This window comes from Rhinopithecus roxellana, chromosome 21, assembly GCF_007565055.1.
Source record: "Rhinopithecus roxellana isolate Shanxi Qingling chromosome 21, ASM756505v1, whole genome shotgun sequence".
Taxonomy (NCBI): domain Eukaryota; kingdom Metazoa; phylum Chordata; class Mammalia; order Primates; family Cercopithecidae; genus Rhinopithecus; species Rhinopithecus roxellana.
The window spans coordinates 3,203,053-3,224,918 of NC_044569.1; the positions used below are offsets into that span (position 1 = coordinate 3,203,053).

At 42.0% G+C, this 21,866-nt stretch overlaps 1 protein-coding gene across 11 annotated transcripts in view; it reads right to left on the bottom strand.

Annotated features, from left to right (window-relative positions):
• The window catches only part of OSBPL1A (oxysterol binding protein like 1A), a 234,336-nt gene that overhangs the window by 24,393 nt on the left and 188,077 nt on the right, over positions 1–21,866 (bottom strand). For all 11 annotated transcript variants that reach the window (XR_004055672.1, XM_010383216.2, XM_010383217.2 and 8 more), the window contains one exon: positions 10,597–10,672. Coding sequence is in view for 10 of the 11 variants with exons in the window: in XM_010383216.2 (XP_010381518.2) it covers positions 10,597–10,672 (76 nt within the window). In the remaining variant the exon portion in view is untranslated. The remainder of the gene's footprint in view (positions 1–10,596; positions 10,673–21,866) is intronic.

The window sequence follows — 21,866 nt, forward strand, 5'->3', positions numbered from 1 at the left end:
CAAAAAAAGTACAGAAGACTGTTAAGGCAATTAAAGAAGTCTATAATGACTTCGGATTTCTATTGCTTGTGGTACTAGACACAAACAACGCTACTGTGGTAACAGTGATATTTACACTCCAAAACTTGTGATGATTTTTCCTCATTCTAAATAAATATTCACATTAAAATCTGAGAGAAAAAAACAGGTTAAAGCAACATGTTCAAAAATATTCTAATCTTGTTAAATATGTTTTTATAGACATAGAAACAAATGCTGGAAGATAGTAACATGAACAAGTTAGCAGTGGGTATCGCTAGGGATTGGTGGCATAGGGAATCCTCATAACCTTCCTTATGCTTTTCTGTATTTTCCAGATTTCCTAAAATGAACATGCATTGCTCTTCTAATCAAGGGTAAAACGAGATGTTACTTTAAAACCTAACAATAGGCCAGGCGCGGTGGCTCAGGCCTGTAATCCCAGCACTTTGGGAAGACGAGGTGGGTGGATCATGAGGTCAGGAGTTCAAGGCAGCCTGGCCAACAGGGTGAAACCCCATCTCTACCAAAAATACAAAAATTAGCTGGGCATGGTGGTGTGTGCCTGTAATCCCAGCTATGAAGGAGGCTGAGGCAGGAGGATTGCTTGAACCCAGGAGGCAGAGGTTGCAATGAGCCAAAATTATGCCACTGCATTCCAGCCTGGGCAACAGAACAAGACTCCAACTCAAAAACAAACAAACAAACAAACAAACAAAACCCACAAAAACCAATTTCAGACAGGCAAAAGGAAAAGCCAGGGAAGCTAACAGCCTCACACCGCAGCAGCTGGTCCATCTTATAATACACACACTTGCATTGATGCTAGTCATGAAATGGACAAGGAAAAACTGGTGTAGAAGTAATACAATGGAAACTTCAGATTAGTCCACTCCTAAGTTCCAGAGACAGGAAATTGAAAGAACAGGTTCCTACTTCTTGGGTAAGGCTGCTGCTAAAGATAAACAAATAAATAAGAAAGGGCTCTGAACAGACAGTAGAATGGTGGTTACTGGGCGGGGGGAGGCGGAGTGGGGAAGTTGGTGTTTCGAGGGGACAGTTTCAGTTTTGCAAGTTGAAGAGAGTTCTGTGGATGGACGGTGGTGATGGTAGCACAGCAATGCGAGTGTACTGATGCCACTGAACTATACTTAAAAATGGTGAAGGTGGTGCCTTTTATGTTATGTATGTTTTGCCATAATTGTAAAACCAAGGGGAAAAAAATGAGCTCTGAGATCAAACTTCTACATTCAAATCCTAGTTGTACTACCTACTGCTTGCCTGGCAGCCTCCAAGTCCCTAACCTCTCCCTATAGTGGGGACAATTTCATTACATACCTCACCAGGCTTGTAAAGATGAGATGTATTCATTAATATAAAGCACTTAGAATAGTGCCAGGCATCTGTTAAGTGAGCAATAAATGCTAGCTATTATCACTGTTATTAATAATGCAGACAAGATCTCCAACCTCCAAGGTTGCAGGAAAGCAAGTATGCCTCAATGGCTGGGATACTCTGCCCTAACCCAGGGGCAGCTGAGCTGCAGAGAAGCTACACAGACAGCAGCATGGCATAGGGACCTGAGCTTAAAAGGTGAGGGAGTGAGGGACAGGGTGCTGCCCTTCCTGAAGCCTGGGCCAGGAGGGATCCAAACACCAGGATGGCAGGGGTTCACTGCAGTGGCAACCAGTGACAGCCAGTAGGTGACACAGACTATGCCATTTCTGGCTCAGCTCTCTTCCTGTTTTCTCCATTTCCCTTTATTGTACACAACAGCAGGGTGGGATTGATTATAAAGAAATTTTAAAAGTTTATTCATTAAAATACCACTTCACACCAGTTAGAATGGCAATCATTAAGAAGTCAGGAAACAACAGGTGTTGGAGAGGATGTGGAGAAACAGGAACACTTTTACACTGTTGGTGGGATTGTAAACTAGTTCAACCATTATGGAAAACAGTATGGCAATTCTTCAAGGATCTAGAACTAAATGTACCATATGACCCAGCCATCCCACTACTGGGTATATACCCAAAGGATTATAAATTATTCTACTACAAAGACACATGCACACGTATGTTTATTGGGGCACTATTCACAATAGCAAAGACTTGGAATCAACCCAAATGTCCATCTGTGACAGACTGGATGAAGAAAATGTGGCACATATACACCATGGAATACTATGCAGCCATAAAAAGGGATGAGTTTGCGTCCTTTGTAGGGACATGGATGCAGCTGGAAACCATCATTCTTAGCAAACTATCACAAGAAGAGAAAACCAAACACCGCATGTTCTCACTCATAGGTGGGAACTGAACAATGAGATCACTTGGACTCGGGAAGGGGAACATCACACACTGGGGCCTATCATGGGGAGGGGGGAGGAGGGAGGGATTGCATTGGGGAGTTATACATGATATAAATGATGAATTGATGGGTGTTGACGAGTTGATGGGTGCAGCACACCAACATGGCATAAGTATACATATGTAACAAACCTGCACGTTATGCACATGTACCCTAGAACTTAAAGTATAATAAAAAAATTAAAAAAAAAAAAAAAAAAAAAAAAGAAAGAAAGGAAGAGCTTTACCTGTAAGTCTGATTTTGAATTTGTTTTTCCTGAAAAACACTCTAAGGACTATCATATACTCACTGAGGAAGGAACAGATGGACTGCGGATGACATTTTAGTATTTATAAGACAGGAGTGCTTCCCTCAAAGGGATTTTGCTTTGTTTTCTCAGGAATACTGGCCTAGGGATGTAATCTTTCAACTCTAAAGCAATGCTGTGTGCACTGCCATTTCTCCACATCCAGCTCCATGGGAAAACACAGCACAGCAGGATGGGGCAGGCAGGTGTCCACAGCCGCTGGCTGTTCAACACCAGTCACCCGGGCTTTCCAGGGGTTGGAAGCCAATGACAAAGGGGGTGGTGTGAACTCTGGAGACCAAGGCACAAAGGATGTGGGTTTATCATCAATTCAATAAGTAGATTTATTTTTTAATCATTTGAAAAGCTGCTAAAATTCTAAAAGTCTCTTTTAATAAAATGTTGTAATCTATAATAATTTAAACAGGTTTCCATTTATTTTAGTAACTCAGAATGAATGCATTCAAGAAAATGGAAAGGCACATGGCTGGGTCAAATAACAGAGACAGAATAAGAGGCAGAACCTGGACTGCCATAAAAACAATCTGGACCTTGAAAGAGTGTAACATGCTATTTTAAAATATAGCAACTTACTTGCAATTGTATTGCCTCCATCATCTGTAATTATTTTTAAATAATCTTACAATTATTTCAATTGCTAAAACCTACAGTTCCCTAGCGAGGTAGTGAAAAGCTCACTGACACCAAGTATATTTTATTTCCTTCCCTCTTAGACCTCTTGAAAATTCACTGATACATCATTTTCACTTCCAATCCAATGAAGTGTGGTGTTGCATTCTCTAGATATTGTATACAACTAATATGACTATATATTCCAATAATAAGAAAAGCAACAATTCACATTATGAAGATCAAGCTTCAGGAAGAAACATTGCCTAGAAACTTCTATCATTGAGAGCTTCAGGCAGCTGGAAAAGTCAAACATTTATGCCAAGCAATTCCAGCTAAAAGCAAAGTTTAAATATCACCATGCAAATTAAGAACAACCAATGATGAAACTGCAGAAACTCCTAATTGCAATTGCTCACTGGCTGACAAACTGAGAAGAAGGAGAGAAGCACTAGAGAAACTTGAGAGCAAGGCCAAGTTTGAGATCAACTGAAACTGAAAATACTGTATAAATGTAAAGTCTACCACTGTAAAAGGACAGAAGTGTAACTACTTAAGACCTGGGTTATAGAGAGAAAATTCCCCTCAGGTACTAGGCTAGGTGTGTCTGCTCTGTTGCCCAGACAGCAGTTTCTGGGCAGGGTGCTCCCCCGCATGTGTGACCCAAACCCTGGTGGGTCCCCAGAGCTCTCTCCACTGACAGCTGGGGGCTGGCGGCAGTCGGCTGTCCTCTGGATAAAGCCGTGCCTCCTGCAAGATGGTGATGGCACTGGATGTTTCCTCTATGACACCTCTACCTCCCACAGCTACTGAGGACGAAAAAATTCATCGTGCTTACAGTTGAGAGCCTTGGAGGGCCAAATGTCTTTCTTTCCCCATCTCATGCTGCCCAGTTCCCTCCCCTCCACACAATGCCTAACATCTCATCTATCAGTTTATCACTGCATGACGTTCTTGCCATCTGAATACCACTGATTACACGCAGAGGAGTTACTCTAAGGCGTCCCGGGATAGCTGCCTATGGCCACTCTGGATGGGCAGTTTGAAAAAAAGCCTGCCGCCCTCAGGCCTTCTGTCCTCAGTCCTCACAGGCCAGTCGGAGGGTACAACAGGGGCCAGAGTGAAAGACACACAGGCAGAAAGGAAGGAGCCACGGAGCGGGAAAAGGGGGTGTGCTCATCATGGGTGAACTGAACCACAGTGTGGGCACCTCAGTGCAACCAGCGGGAAAACAGGGAGGAGAAGATAAGAAAAGCTCTAAGGAAAATGCTAATGAGCATAATGATATTCCTTTCCTATTCTTCCTGCTTAGCAGCTGAACAGCTTCAGAGTTGGGAGGTGGCGTGAGCCCTCCTGCTAGGCGACTTCACTAAAGGCTGGACAACACCTAGACAGGCGTGTGGAGAGACAATGGAAGCACGGGCCGCAAGCTTGCACCGGATCACTCGGCATTCGTGGCTTTAAGGGAATCTACTTCCACATGCATTTTCTCCTAGAAACTGGCAAGTCTCAGAGGGCACCTGCACTGGAGGGACTGTGCTGCTCCTCTTTGCTCATCTCCCCATTCACAGTCGCCCTCTGCTACTTTAAAAAAAAAAAAAAAAGGACTTAATCTCCTACTTAATCTGAATCACAGCATAGTATTTATACCTGGAAATGATAAAGGCTCCAGGGCACCAGACAGGGAAGGTTAGAAACAGTACTGTTATCAGCAAAGCCTCTTTTACTCAAGAACCATTAACTTACATTAGGGCTCCTTAACTGCCTGTTTCAGTTAAGGGAAAGACATGACACTAGAAATAGGGTCTTCAAGCCACTTCTCCCCAGGTTGAAACATTCTGATTTTAGACCACTGTAGAGTGTGGGGGTAGAGATACCAAATTTTGTTTAACTATCTTGCTGCTTCTATCTCCCATCTCTCTAGCTGGTATTTATAACACGCCAGATTTGGCAAAGCTCCAAATCTTATCTAGCTCTGCATCTAGCTTAGAGTTGGAACGCAAGAATAACACTGTTGTCATGGTGGCATATATGGTATCACATGTTTATCTGAATCCAGAAATAACATCACATCCCTTCTGACAGTTACTCTGACCTGGTGATATGTCTGGGCATGAGGTCTGGCCCCATGGCTATGTGGTAGACATTCTGTACCGGAATGAATGAGCGAAATCTTCAGTCTGTGGGAAACATCTTAAGATTCATGGTGAGATAAAAGCATTTTATCAAAAACATATTGGCAAAGGTTTACTTCAGTGAAAAATATTCCAATTTTCTCAACCCTTTCTCAGTATCGCAAGGCACAACTGACTGATAAAAACAGTTCAATGAATTGAGATCGGAGAGCTTGGGAAAAGCTTCTCTGGTGTATTTTCCAGAGGCCAAGAAGCCAATGACTAATGAAAGGTAACAAAACCTTGTGCAAGTTAGAGTTTTTCAAAGTTGTGTTTTTAGTAACACTGAAGGGAGTCCTAATTGAGTTGTTAGCTTATAAATCACACACAAAAAGTTTTGTAATATAATCTGACTTTTGGCATATAGTTGAAAAGGGGGTCAAAGAACTGAACGACATTACTGGATATTTTTTTAAAAACCCAAAAAACTCCTGCTCCCATATGTCTGTTAATACGAGCAAAGCTCTCACTCAGTCCTTGTATGTATTCAAAAACAAGGACATAATTGTTACTGAAAATCTTGTCTCATTCTAGCAGCAAGTGATATTCATCTCAGATATCTAAACCCAATTGAAAAAAATTCTTTTCACTCATAACATTTTACCTTTTGCTAATATTTTCATATATTTTATAATGTTTACAATTGTAATCATTCAAATACTAACATTTATAATAACAATGCAAAGAAACCTTTAGTACTAAAGCCTTATAGAATACATAGCTTTTTAAATTTTAATTTTTACACATATTTCTGTAATAATGAAGTATGATAAAGTAATCGATAAAAGACCCTCAGAGATTAAAAAAATTGAGTTAACTGGGTAAATGGAGGTACTGGAAGAGAGATGACAGCTGAAGGTATGCACATGGCTTCTGGAACTCAGTTTCACCCTCACAAAAAGGACACGAAATTACTTGAGTTATCCTAAAGGAAGGATAAAATGGAAATACAAGTTCAAGGAGACATGGAAGTATAAACTTTTCAATGACTAAAGAACAGCTTGCTCATGTATTTATTTAACAGAATGACAGTGGCAATCAAAACTTGATGGTATGTGGATCCCACTAGCTACCTTTAAAATAATGATACAACACTTTACTTTCACTTTCAATAGTCAGTATTCATGATATACCAGAACTTTGTCACCTTTTGCAATAATCCAGGACTATTCTATTACTCCAAGACATTTGAACACACACAAGGTCAGCGCGTGCACGGCCCTGAGCTCGAGTACCTCCTCAAATTTTGTGCTGAGGTCCTGGGGCTGGCTGCCTAAGTCACTAAGCATGAACACCCACGACCTAATCTCTGGCTGAGCCCTGCTGAGAAAGCCGCTGGAGCAAAGGGGTGAAGGGGAAGAGGAGGACGGAAGCAGGGTACACACAGGACACGAGGCTTTGGGATTAAAGAGTCCTGTGACAAAGGGGCCACAAGCAGAAAGAAATAAGCAAAGGCTTCATATGACTAAGCAGTGTCAGGATTAGTTCTCAGGAGCCAGAGATTTGTTTGTTTAGTAAAAGCTTCAACCACAAAGAGATTTAGGGTTGAATTCCAGTTATGTAAAGTATTCATTTCACATTGTATAATCCAACATTTTGATAACACAATCCTGCCCAAAACAGAGTAGGAGAAGAAAAGAAGGATGTCATCAGTACTGGAAATCAAAGTGGCTACATGCTATTTGGAAAAAGGTAAAGTACAACATGCAGGTGCGTGGGAGTGGAGGAGATGGGGCAGAGTGAGCCTGACTGGGGATGGGGCTGCAGACAGTGGGGGCCAAGATGACAAATGCCTGGAGAAGAAACTCTTCCTTTCCTTCCTAAGACAAAGTGAGACTTAGACCACATCTGGCAGATAAGCATATGTACTGTGAATTTAGAAAAGCCACATATTTTGAATAATAATAGCATTACATCATAAAATGATATCATCACAGCATACAAATCCGGGGCATTAATTGTTGTGGAAAAAGATGGGATGGGGACCCTAGTTGAGTGTGGAACTGTGGGACTTTCACCCGCAGGATGCTCACACCCTGCACTCTGTCCTGGCACGCTCCTCACGACAACAGACAGCAGGAAGAGCTACGGCTCAGTATCAAATTTCCTCTTCCACTCTTAAGACTTATTAACAAATTAAGAAGCTGGCTAAATGGAGGTAAGGGAAGAGAGATGATAGCTGAAGGTACGCACATGGCTTCTAGAACTCAGTTTCACCCTCACAAAAAGAACACGAAGTGAAGTATTTGAATTAATGTGACAGAATCAGAAACATGCAGGCCGGGCACGGTGGCTCACACCTGTAATCCCAGCACTTTTGGAAGCCAGGGTGGGTGGATCAACTGAGGTCACGAGTTCAAGACCAGTCTGGACAACATGGTGAAACCCCGTCTCTACTAAAAGTACAAAACATTAGCCAGGCATGGTGGCGCGTACCTGTAGTCCCAGCTACTCGGGGGGCTGAGGCAGAAGAATCACTTGAACCCAGGAGGCAGAGGTTGCAGTAAGCTGAGATCACACCACTGCACCCTACCCTGGACCAGAGAGCGAGACTCTGTCTCCAAAAATAAAAAGAATCAGAAATATACAATAGGGGATTTTTAAAAATGTCTTCACTTTAAGTTAAGTGTATTAAGACCTACGGATACTACTATTCTCTAAGTTTGGACCTATTTTTCTTTTGGGAGATGGAAACAGGCAGATATTGGAGACTGTTGATACCAAAATTTACTTTAAAAATATATTCCAGGCCAGGCGCGGTAGCTCACGCCCATAATCCCAGCACTTTGGGAGGCTGAGGTGGGTGGATCACCTGACGTCAGGAGTTCAAGACCAGCCTGGCCAACATGGTAAAACCCCGTCCTGTCTCTATTAAAATTACAAAAAGTAGCTGCTTGTGGTGGTGGATACCTATAATTCCAGCTACTTGGGAGGCTGAGGCAGGAGAATCACTTGAACTTGGGAGGTAGAGGCTGCAGTAAGCCGAGATTGCACCACTGCACTCCAGCCTGGGTGATAAAGTGAGACTCCGACTCAAAAAAAAAATGGTTGTAATATTTGTATTTCTCTCTACTCTTCATTTTTCATCTTTACTGTCGCTTAGCGCTTATACCTTGATTGTGTCTGCTGCCTGAGAGAGAAGGTCCTATAGCAGACAGTGCTCAAAAAACAGTATTTCCAAAAGCTGGGTGATTTCCTTTCCATCCACATTAATAAAAATGCTCTTCCAGAACATTCGTCTCCTATGAACCTCAGCAGAAAGAAGTTTCCAAAAACACAACTTCCCCTGAAGCTCTCTCTCTATGCCTCGAATCAATAAATTCTAGAGATATGATTCAGAACATTCTACGGAACCTTTCAACCCAAACAGCTCTATGTTTATTTGTTGTATTTTATTTATGATTCAGCATAAGCATTTACTTGTACAAGAAGTTCTGTGCCTAAACATAAAAGTAAAACCGGCCGGGCGCGATGGCTCAAGCCTGTAATCCCAGCACTTTGGGAGGCCGAGACGGGTGGATCGCGAGGTCAGGAGATCGAGACCACCCTGGCTAACACGGCGAAACCCCGTCTCTACTAAAAAATACAAAAAACTAGCCGGGCGAGGTGGCGGGCGCCTGTAGTCCCAGCTACTCGGGAGGCTGAGGCAGGAGAATGGCGTAAACCCGGGAGGTGGAGCTTGCAGTGAGCTGAGATCCGGCCACTGCACTCCAGGCTGGGCGACAGAGCGAGACTCCGTCTCAAAAAAAAAAAAAGTAAAACCACATTCTAGAGAAACAGAGTATCTGTCAGAGCATAGCAGGTGCAATCCAACATGACAGAGCGGGGATTAGATCCTACATTATCAAGCTCCGAAATTTAGATGAATTACTCTCCATGCAGGAGTCAAAAAATATTTGTTTAAAATTAATGTTTATGAAATTTGTTCCTTGGAAATTACATTTAGGAAGTTTCAGACTTCATTATCCACTTAGAGAAGAGAGACACTGGAAAAATGCCAGAGACCAGGCATGGTGGTTCAGGCCTGTAATACCAACACTTTGGGAGGCTGAGGTGGGAGGACTGCTTGAGCCCAGGAGTTCCAGACCACCCTGGGAAACATAGCAAAACTCCTTCTGTACTAAAAATACAAAAAATTAGCTGGATGTGGCAGTATACACCTGTGGTCCCAGCTACTCAGGAAGCTGAGGTGGGTGGATCAGTTGAGCTGGGGAGGTTGAGGCTGCTGTGAGCCATGATGGTATGACTTCACTCCAGTCTGGATAATATAACAAGTCCCTGTCTCAAAAAAAGAAGAAAAAAAAAAAAAAAAAAGAAATGAAATGAAAAGAGAAAAGAAAGAAAACGTAAAGAAAAATGCCAAAGTGAGCACCTCTGCAGGGGACAAGATTTCAAGCCGCAGAATGAAGTGTGCACAAGGTGACTGTGCTTCCCAGCACAGGGAGAGTTCTGGAGTGCTCCCAGGATACACATTCAATTGCAAAATGTTAAAAGGTAATGTCCAGGCAGATTCTTTTGTGCCACACGACTTACATGCTCGGAGGTCCAACATCACACTAGGAAGAGTTAAGAGAACTTTACCCAGAATCCTAGGCTGACTGACATCAGGGTGGCGGTGTTGACTACTAACTTCAAGGGAATCCAAGGATTTCTATAAAAGGAAATGCTGCCATCTCCCTACCTCTCCCCAAATCACATCCACCTGCACAGATAACTAAGCAGAGACGTATTCCAAATACTTCATACACAACACTCACAAATTCCAAATACGAAAACTTGCTGTGTGCACAGAAGTGTAAGTGAAATTCTGTTCTCCACTGTGGAGTTGTCTGTTCTTTCTGAGAGTTTCTAGGTAAGTCTATGGGGCAATATAAATGTGCTGTGATGACAGAAACACGGCATTTTTTTTTTTACATCCAAAACGCACATTAAAGCCATTAGAGCAGCTCAAATTCTTGTCAGAAAAAATTCACCTATGACTTTTCACAATTTATGATTCTCGTACGTTTCCATAAACATTGTCATGCACCACTTTAATGCAAACTTTTAGATTCCTTTCTAAAGAATATACAATTAAACACATCTGCTTAATATCATATGACAAAACTGTTAATTTACCATTCCAATACATTTTCTGAGGATGCTCCAGATACTGAAGTCATTTCTGGAAAACATAGGAGAAGGCAAACTTGTTCTGAAAAAAGAAAAGAAAAACATAAAGTTCATTCTAATGCCATTGTCATTAGGAGGGAAAAACTACTGTCATTCACATGAGAGCTGCAGACACAGAGAGACACTTTAAAAATGTGTGTCATCACAGACAGGGCTAAACAGGTGCTAAGCAGGTTGCACCTGTTCACCGCTACCTACTTTGGCCTCTGAAAGATTCTGTAGCAAATCAACTGGCCCTCTGTCTTCAGCATTGCTCTGATCTGAACTCAGTCCTCCCAGTCCTTGGGGTCCAGCTGTTTGGACCATCTCAGAGATCCACTATCCTTTCACGTTATGGCACATCTGACCCTGTTGTTGGATTCATGGCACACTTACCATGTTCTGATACTTAATACATTATCATTCTCTAGCTGCTAAATGATGTAAACAAAATGCTATCACAAAGCTGAGATACAGGGTTTTAAGAAATGAAATGGAAAATAGAAAACTTTTATAAAAGCCAAATATTTTTTACAAGGAAAAGCCAAAGTATTTTTTAAAAAGTAAAAAGTATTTAGGCCTGTAACATACATCAGTACCTCCCCAAGGAGAACTAACACTGAACAAAATGTAGCAATTCTGGGTATACTGGAAAACAACCTCTACAGAAAGAGCATCTTCAAAGCCTCTGGAGGTGTCTGAAAGCAGCCAAGGGATGACGGCTGCCTGGGGCTGACGGTCTGTGGCTTGGATAAGCAGCACATCAGAGCCACGCCTGGTGGGCAGGGAGTCACTCCATTTCCACAGATCAGAATGGCAGCAAAATCAGGAATGAGGGGTGTGCAAGAGGTGCCCAGGCCAACTTTCCATAACACTGTTACGAAAGTTTTCCAGTTGCCGGCCAGGCATGGTGGTTCACACCTGTAATCCTAGCACTTTGGGAGGCCAAGGTGGGCAGATCACTTGAGTTCAGGAGCTAAGACCAGTCTGGGCAACATGGTGAAACCCATCTCCACCAAAAATACAAAAATCAGCCACGCCTGGTGGTGCACGCCTGTAATCCCAGCTACTCAGGAGGCTGAGGCAGGAGAATCACTTGAACCTGGGAGGCGGAGGTTGCAGTGAGACGAGATCGTGCCACTGCATTCCAGCCTGGGCGACAGAGCGAGATTCTGTCTCAAAAAATAAAAAATAATAAAATAATAAAAAGTTTTCCAGTTGCCTTCTGAAATACATCCATATAGCTAAAATATTAAATATTTTAAAAATTATCTTCTAAAGAATCTCTAAATTAAACTAATTTAGATTATAGAAGTTAATACAATTTACATTTTTAAGTCAATAATCCACGGTGGAATTCTTCTAGTTTCTTTTTCTTTTTTAGGAACACGCACTGCTCATTTGGCAGATCTGCCATCTATCCAATCTGCTGGATAAGTGGCCACAGATGGTATTGAAATCACACTCCCCACTATCCAAGACCATCAATCTCTGTGACATGAACAATGGATACCAGGAAGAAGAATCCCTGCCATTATCTATCCTTTGCATGTATAATATATGTATATATTATACATATATATATGTATAATATATTTAGATGTATATAAACTAAATTTTCCATCTAGTTTTTTCTTTTTCTTTTTTTTGAGATGGAGTTTCTCTCTTGTTGCTCAGGCTGAAGTGCAGTGATGTGATCTCAGCTCACTGCAACCTCTGCCTCCCAGGTTCAAATGATTCTCCTGCCTCAGCCTCCTGAGTAGCTGGGACTGCAGGCATGTGCCACCACACCCGGCTAATTTTTTGTATTTTTAGTAGAGATGGGGTTTCACCAACACCCCAACCATGTTGGCCAGGTTGGTCTTGAACTCCTGATCTCAGGGATCCACCCGCTTCGGCCATCCAAAGTGTTGGGATTATAGGCACGAGCTACCGCGCCCAGCCACATTTTCCTTCTAGTGTCTTGGAAAAATCAACCCAAAGTGTAGCACACCTAGAGAGTGATAAGCTTGAAAGCAGCCTGTGAAGAGGGAATGAGGGCTGTTATTCACCCCCGACAAACGCTGACATTAAATGTACAGATGTGTGCTACCATTCTAACTAAAGGCAAGAAGAGCAGAAAGGCAAGAACAACAAATATCTTGGAGGCAGAAGATGAGAGACAGTCGAGCTTTGTAATTATTCTCGGTTTAGAAATTGTCAGAGCACTGCCAGCCAAGAGTTCCACCTGGGAATAATATCCTATACTCATTTTTATGCACAAAACTTTGTGATTTTATGAGAATGTAATCCTTACTCATTTATAAGGAGGTCAGATTATGTGCAACATTCATTACCTATTCTGAACATAACCAGAAAGCAGAGGGGAAGGGGTTTTGAAAAGTAAACAGCCGTCACAGCCCATGTTATTTTCTTCTGTAGGACACGCAGAGCCAAGCGCCTTGCCTCACTGAGACCACACTTTTGCAATAAACTGATAGGAAGCAGCAAGAGAAACACCCGCCCACGAGACACCTACGCAGCGCGCAAGCCATGGCTTAGTAAATGACCTCTCAACTGTTGACCACAGGCTAAGTCCACAGCATGGCGGGGCTGCCAGGAAGACAGGTGCAATCTCAGACTGCCACAATGGGGCAGCAGCCAGAGCATCCCCGAAGGCCATATGAGCTGGGATTCAGGCTCAGGTGTCACTGTTGTTTCTGTTTTGTTTTTGTTTTTGTTTTGAGACAGAGTCATGCTCTGTTGCCCAGGCTGGAGTGCAGTGGTGTGATTTTGGCTCACTGCAACCTCCACCTCCTGGGTTCAAGCGATTCTTCTGCCTCAGCCTCCCAAGTAGCTGGGACTACAGGTACCCGCCACCACGCCTGGCTAATTTTTGTATCTTTAGTAGAGACGGGGTTTCAACATGTTGGCCAGGCTGGTCTTGAACTCCTTACATCTGGTGATCCACCCACCTCAGCCTCCCACAGTGCTGGTATAACAGGTGTGAGCCACCGCACCCAGCCCAGGTGCCACTTTTAAAAGAAACTGGAACACTTCCACGTGGGAGGACTGATCTGAGGCGAGGCAAAGGTGTCTGGAAAACATCTCTTATAAGCAGTGCTGAGGGACGTGCGAAGCTAGAGAAACAAAAGCTGGGGGTGTGGTGAACAGTGGGCACGAGGCGGGTCTTGGAGTATCGGAGAGAGGGCCTGGGATGGCAGGAGTAATGACCTCCATGCCGGCAGCTCCCCCAGCTGCTATGCACTTCAGCCTGCTTCATCTTCCTCCTCCACAGCACTGATTGACGTGACATAAGGTGCACCCTCTTGCTGATCTGTTGATGACCTCCTACCCCCAAAGAGTATGTAAACTCCATGAGAACTCATGTTCTGTCTACTGCTGTAGCCCTGCTGCCTAGGACAATGGCTAGCACCAAGTGGGAGTTTAAGTATTTGTGGAAGAAGCTTTGGAATGTATACGACCTATTAGACATTATCTCTTTTGTAAAGAATTTGGTTTATTCTGTGCCACTTAAGAGAGAAGGACTATTAACTACTGCAGGTGAATGCTTATATTAGGGTGGCTAATATAAAGACCTGTCTCACAATTAATTCTAAAAATAGGAGATGAGAGAGGCCTCTTAAGGAAGGGTTTCAGACAGAGGCTGGAGGATTCCACCAGTCAGGGCACAGAAAGGCACCCCAGCTCGACCAAGGGTGCTGCTAAACATCATGCCAGGAACAAGACAGGCTCCACAACAAAGAATGACCCACCCACAATGTCAGCAGTGCCAGGGCCAAGATATCCAGCCAGAGAAATACAATGAGAGCTTCATGTATAATATCAAATTCTGTAGTAGCTACATTTTAAAAAGTCAAAGCTAATTTTAGTAATTTATTTTATTTAACCCAGTATACCCAAAATACTAGCATTTCAACATATAATACATACCAAAAATGATATTTTATACTTTTTTCCATACTGTCTTTGAAATCCAGTGTGTATTCTACACTTCTAGAGCATATCTCAATTAAGCCACCAAACAGTTAACATGAAATCTAGTCTTAACAAAGTTGTTTTTAATGGAAGAACAGTTTCTGCTTCATTTTACAATTTAACTTATGTTAATTAAAATTAAGTAAAAAATCAGGTAGGGTGCCATGGCTCATGCCTGTAATCCCAGCACTTTCGGAAGTTGAGGCAGGTGGATCACAAGGTCTGGAGTTCGAGACCAGCCTGGCCAAGATGGGGAAACCCTGTCTCTACTAAAAAATACAAAAATTAGCCAGGTGCAGTGGCAGGTGCCTGTAATCCCAGCTACTCGGGAGGCTGAGGCAGGAGAATCACTTGAACCTGGGAAGCGGAGGTTGCAGTGAGCTGAGATTACCCCACTACACTCCAGCCTGGGCAACAGGGCAAGACTCTGTCTCAAAAAAAAAAAGTAAAAAAATCAGTTTCTCAGTCATACTAGATTTCAAGGGTCCCAAAGCCACATGTGGCTAGTGGCAACTGTACTGAACAGAATGGATCTCTGTGATTACTTCTGAAAACAAAATGGTTGTATTGTTTCAAGAATAGGGTGGGGAACAAAAATCTGCCCAATTTTACAAGTCTAAAGTCAAGAACAGACAAAAAACAGTCCACAGTCTAATCAACAAGAAAATGCTAAATCTTCTGCAGTGTTATTTGAAGAAGCAGAGGGAGTAGAGAAGTTAAAAAAAAAAAAAAATGAGGTAGGAGCTTCAGTTAAAAAAAAAAAAATTGTGTTGAAAAGGATATGTTTCCATATTTAAAAATTTCACTCCCTCTGCCAGGAAAAAAAGAAGAGAGAATTCCCAAATGATGTTGGATGGCAGTGTTACTCCAGGCAGAAATAAGAACAGATGCGAGCAGCGATCAGAATTTTCAGGCTGAAAGCACAGTTCAGTGATTCTCTCTCCGTGGAGTTTATCTGAGGGTCATTATCCAGCATTCTATGCTTCCTTTTTCTCTTCACACAGAGAGAACACACCCTGTACCAGGGACCGGCACTGATATGTCCTGGTTCTATCTTCAACCATACAGATGACATTACGACTATCTAGACAACAGCACAATAACTGGTTTTTCAAGGAAGAGTCTCACAGTGGTTTCATCTACGTGATGCAAGCAGCTCTGCTTGCTAGCACATCATTATTTCCCTGCCACACAGCATTGTAGACAGACCCCAAAGAACCACATTCATTTAAGAAGTGTTCACTGAAAAATGCTATGCTTGAATCCCCTTGTCCTGGAAAATTGTGCAAGGTCAGGAGATAACGATCTCCAAAACCTTTAAACGTTATTTGGATGGCAGAAATGACATGTTATTTGGGCCAGGTATGGTCGCTCATGCCTGTAATCCTAGCACTTTGGGAGGCTGAGGTAGATGGATCACTTGAGGTCAGGAGTTCGAGACCATCCTGGCCAATATGGTGAAACCCCGTCTCTACTAAAAATACAAAAATTAGCCAGGCATGGTGGCACATGCCTGTAATCCCAGCTACTTGGGACGCTGAGGCAGGAGAATCACTTGAACCCAGGAGGCAGAGGTTGCAGTGAGCTGAGGCTGTGCTACGGCACTCCAACCTGGGCAACAGAGCAAGACTCCATTAAAAAAAAAAAAAAAGAAGAAGAAAGAAATTATATGTTATTTGGAAGCTGAGCCTCGCAAATTTACCTAACTGCACAGATCTCCCTTATCTACCCGCTGGACACCGAGCCCACCTCCTGCATCTGCTCCGTGGATTGCTAGGTTAAACACTCAACACTGTTTGCTCACAGAGGCCCTCTGAAAAGAAGAAAAAGATGACAACACAAAGGTAGGCAAAATTAAGCTTCACCTGGAATTGGCTGCCAGGTGTTTCATGCTCTCCAGGTTTGCCTCCTGATATTTCATGAGACACACATGAGCTCTTCTGGGTCTTGGGTATGTGCATGCATATTTTTACTGAGATATCCTTATACTTGGCAGGAGGTGGGGGAGGTGTCATCCCTTTCATGGAGGATATAAAAGAACCATGGAATGGAAACCAGAGTTACAGCACACACTCTTGCTACCACCCAGCTGTGTAACCTGGGGCAAATCTTGCAAGTTGAAGCTACACAGCTGTACAATTCCCCTTCTTCTGGCAGCTAGATCTGCACTAAGAAAAATGCCTAGGACAATTAAAGCTTCTTGGAAATGAAGGTTCAACTTCTTACCTACACACCAGTTTTAAAGAATTTTTAAAATTATTTGTTATTTTTATAAAGCACAAACATACTAAGATAAAAACACTCATTGTCAGTGGTGACATCATCTGTCCACTAAATTATCTTCTCACACGTAGGCGCTCTTTGTATATTATAGATATTTCATTCACCACCTGCATTACAGATAACTTATCCCAAGTCTAACATTGGCCGTGTGATTCTGTTTACGGTATGATTTGCTAAACCAAATCCACCTACTAGGGAAGGCTATATATGTTATTATCATAATCTACATGTGAAACATAAACGAACAGATATCATTCAGTATTTTCCCAAAGAACAAAATAAAAATTCATTATTAACAAGTATTCCAGAAAAAAAGGTAAATTTCTTAATTCACAACATTTGGTATTTTTCCAATGGACAAGATAGAAACAATTCATTATTAACAGGTATTCCAGAAAAAAAGGTAAATTTCTTAATTCACAACATTTGGTAATCTTGACCTTAAATTTTTAGGAATTCAAGTTCTATGTCAAAACCAAAACAACACATACAATTAAAACAATGTTCTCAGGCATATCCCAAATGGTAGTAAACACAAGTAAATTAGAGAGGGATGGAGTATATGGTTATTTTTCAAATTGAAAAATAAGTACTTTTTTTGGAGACAGAGTTTCGCTCTTTTTGCCCAGGCTGGTGTGTAATGGTGCGATCTCGGCTCACTGCAACCTCCACTTCCCAGGTTCAAGCGATTCTCCCGCTTCAGTCATCCGAGTAACTGGAATTACAGGCATGCACCACCATGTCTGGCTAATTTTGTATTTTTAGTAGAGATGGGGTTTCCCATGTTAGCCAGGCTGGTCTTGAATTCCTGACCGCAGGTGATCTACCCTCCATGGCCTCCTAAAGTGCTGGGATTACAGGCGTGAGCCACTGTGCTTGGCCAAAATATATTATTATATAACAAAGGAAATGATCTGCAGACAAAGGACAAGCTAGACCTCTTCTCCTGCACCCCCCAACACCAACAGTAACAGCACGAGTGCCCCTTTCCACACCCCTCTTCGTACAAACAAGGGGATACAGGCATGTGCATTTTTTAATTGAAATATACCCCACAGGTCACACTGCTTTTTCATGAAATATCAAGGACACTCCCTTCAAATCGACACAGGTGTATCTTTCTAACATCGTCAGGCACATGTGCACGTACGTGGTAGCGTATCACACACGCGGATTTTTCACGTCGTCTTTCCCCGTTTGTTCTTTTTGCTTGCCCCCCAACTCCTCCATCTCCACCACCACTCTACCACCCTATAATCCACGTTATGAAGCTGGCATCTCGGCCGGGCGCGGTGGCTCAAGCCTGTAATCCCAGCACTTTGGGAGGCCGAGGCGGGCGGATCACGAGGTCAGGAGATCGAGACCATCCTGGCTAACACGGTGAAACCCCGTCTCTACTAAAAAATACAAAAAAACTAGCCAGGCGAGGTGGCGGGCGCCTGTAGTCCCAGCTACTCAGGAGGCTGACGTAGGAGAATGGCGTGAACCTGGGAGGCGGAGCTTGCAGTGAGCTGAGATCTGGCCACTGCACTCCAGCCTGGGTGACAGAGCGAGACTCTGTCTCAAAAAAAAAAAAAAGAAGCTGGCATCTCTTTTTCTGTGCTTTTCCACAAGTTCCCAAAGGGCCACATGTAGAACGTGCATGTGTGCACACACAAAGGGGTGTGCTGCCCTTAATATTCCAAATTAGGGTACTAATTATACATACTTCTCTATGGTCTGCTTTCCAATACTATGTGCAAATTTGTTGATGTCAAATGGTATACTAGTTATTTTAAGAAATGTATAATATGGCATAAGAATACTATATCTCAAAATACACTTTGTCATTCTCCATGAAAGGCATTTACCATTTCATTCTTTTGCTACAATAATGCAACAAAAATATTTCAATATATGATGTATTCTTATTTAAATCTGATGCCTTCATTTTAATGGGGCAGAGCACTGGGGTTAAAATTCTTGGGCCAAGGAGTCTCTCTATTTCACACATCCGTAGATGCGGCCAGACTGCTTTCGGAGAAGCTTTTAACAATTTCGTATCTCACCAGCAGTCTATGAGCACTCTCTTCTTCCCACCAGCAAGATTTGGTGTTAACAGGTGTTCTTGTCCTTTTAGGTTTTGGGTCTGACTGCACTAGTGATGCTACCTTGTTATTTTACTTTGCTTTTTCTCGACTATTGGTGGGTTAGAACATTTCTCATATGCTTAATGACCATCTGAATTCAAAGATGGTCAACTGCCTATTTATATCATCTATACTGCTGGATTTTTTTTGTTGTTGTTATTTAGTAAGAATTTTTTTTTTTGTATGTGATAGCTATTAATCTTTTGTCACCTAGATTGCACATAGTACCATCTGCAGGTTAACAAAAAACTTTTACAAACAAGTATGTCTCTTTTTTAAAACACAGATTCTGTGTTTTCTATCTTGGTGAAGGCTTCTCCCACCCTAAAGCTGTTTCTTTTTTTTTTTTTTTAAACATGATGTTCCCATTCTCTAAATGACATATATTTCTCTCTCTCAAGTCCATATCTCTACATAAAGATAGTTAGGTCTCTTTAAGGGGTGGGTCCTTGTTTGCTCACTTTGGGCCACTTGTGACTAAGATTCTCATGCCCTCTATGCCTTTCACAAACAGGGCCTGTGAAGTGGCCCTACTCCCTTTCTCCGAAGACAGAGGAGCTCTCTCTCCAACACTTCGCTTACTCGCAATTCCAGGAATCTTAATAGTTTATATTTTTATTTAGCTTCATTCCAGCTTCTATCTCCGTTCAAAAGACCCTTGATCATTGATTTGTATGTTTCAGGGAAGACAGAAAAAGTTCAGGCGTTTTTTTAAAAGCAACACTTTCACAAATGCTGTGACATCAAAATATCCCCAGGCTAGCTTTAAAGAGTTCTACTAAGATGAAGTGGATGAATACTAATGGCTAGCATTTAGTGAGAGTTTGCTCCAGTTTAGACTGTGTTAATCACTTAATGTGCATCACCCCATTTAATCCTCAAAGTAATCTTATTAAGCACTCTTATTAAATAACCTGTCCATGGTCATACATTGAATTAGTAGAACTGGATTCTTTAACTCCACAGCCGTCGCTCCTGGCTTTCAGAACTCTGACTGCGTGAACTTGAACATGTAACTAACCTATTCCAAACCTTGGTTTTTCTTAGAAAATGACAATACTAGTGTTTCATATGGCCATGGTGGAGTTCCCATGAAACGATGCATACAGAGAGTGTTTTTAAAACTTTAGGTCCCATTCATTCTGGTCTATAGACTCAATTTAATGGTAATATAACCAGCATTTTAAAAAACGAAATCAAATACATCTGGCAAGGGTAGGTATTGTTAATGAAAATTCTGTCCCAGCAATACACATACACCCCAGTGTGCATTATGTGGTCAAATATAATTTTATTTTAAATATGGAAATTGGTCAGTGATAGAAAACATTCAGCCCAGTGCCTGGTAGGTAGAAAACCTTCAACATGAAGTAGAGATTGATATTATTATTATTATTGTTGTTAGTAATTTCAGGGAAAACTGTTTCATCTTCCTGTCTGAGCTGTTAAAGATTTAAAACTACTATGACTTTTTGGATGAAAAATTTACTAATTACAGTTTCAAAAGATGATCTAAAAATGGTTATTAAACAATTTTCATAACTATATTAAGGTTTTCACAGAGAAACAGGAATGACATTGTTTCTATTGCCCTGGAGAAAAGCAGAAAATGAAATGGTTTTCACCACTTGTGCTTCCTTCCCCTAGGAAGCCTTTTTTGTTGTTGTTGTTTTGAGACAGAGTCTCCATCTGTCACCCAGGCTGGAGTGTAGTGGCGTGATCTCGGCTCACTGCAACCTCCATCTCCAGGGTTCAAGTGATTCTCCAGCCTCAGCCTCCCACGTAGCTGGGACTACAGGCATGCGCCACTGCACCCGGCTAATTTTTGTACTTTTAGTAGAAATGGGGTTTTACCATGTTGGCCAGGTTGGTCTTGAACTCCTGACCTCAGATGGTACTCGTGCCTCGGACTCCCAAAGTGCTGGGATTACAGGTGTGAGCCACCGCACTCGGATGGAAGGCTTTATACCTGGATGGTGAATGCCAGCCAGTGGCTCTCAGCTGGGACCAGATACAGGTATAAATGAAAGAGATTTTTCAAATTAATGAACTATCCCTTCCAAGAGCTTCTGGTTAGGAGGCTGCAGAATACTAAACAAAGAATCTTTAAGCAAAGACTGTGGTTAAGACATAATGAAGCAACTCAGGAGGGACTCTGACTTGGAAATGTCCCTTTCTTTTCTGCCATTTAATAATTCATTGATATTCTTTGTTTTAATGTCATATGACCAGAGTGAAAGTGCTGGGACAACTCTGTCCAACTAACATTTTTCATTTAATTGAAATGATGAAAGAACATACTAATAAATCCCAAACTTAATTTTACTGCACCTTAAACATTCCATTGACATGATTAGATGGTATTAAAACTCATTCCCATCCAGATCCGAGGGTACATCCTCTCCCAACCCATCTTTGGGAGACTTCAAGCATGCTCCTCCATTCAGGCTTCTCTTCCGCACCCAGCCTTGGAGAATGATCTCAAACTTACCCATGATGTCAGCAATGGGATTTTAAAAGCAACTCCAAGGTTCTAATTTAGAACAATGAAATTGGCTAGTTCCATGCTCAGCTTAAATTTCACAATTCTTTATTTTCCCTACCTTCATTCATTCCCTCTGCTGTTTTTTACATATCTGCCACTCAGAGTGTAATCCTCCTCCCCTCCAAGACTCTGAGATTAGAGACTATGTCTTATTCTCCTCTGTGTCCTTCAGGGAACATAATATTTTGCATATGACAGGTGCTCAAAGTTTCAAAATAAATGATTTTACCTAATGTCTCAAGTTACGATGGAGCTGAAGAAAGAAAAACAGTGAAAAAATGATACGGATAAGCAAGCAATGA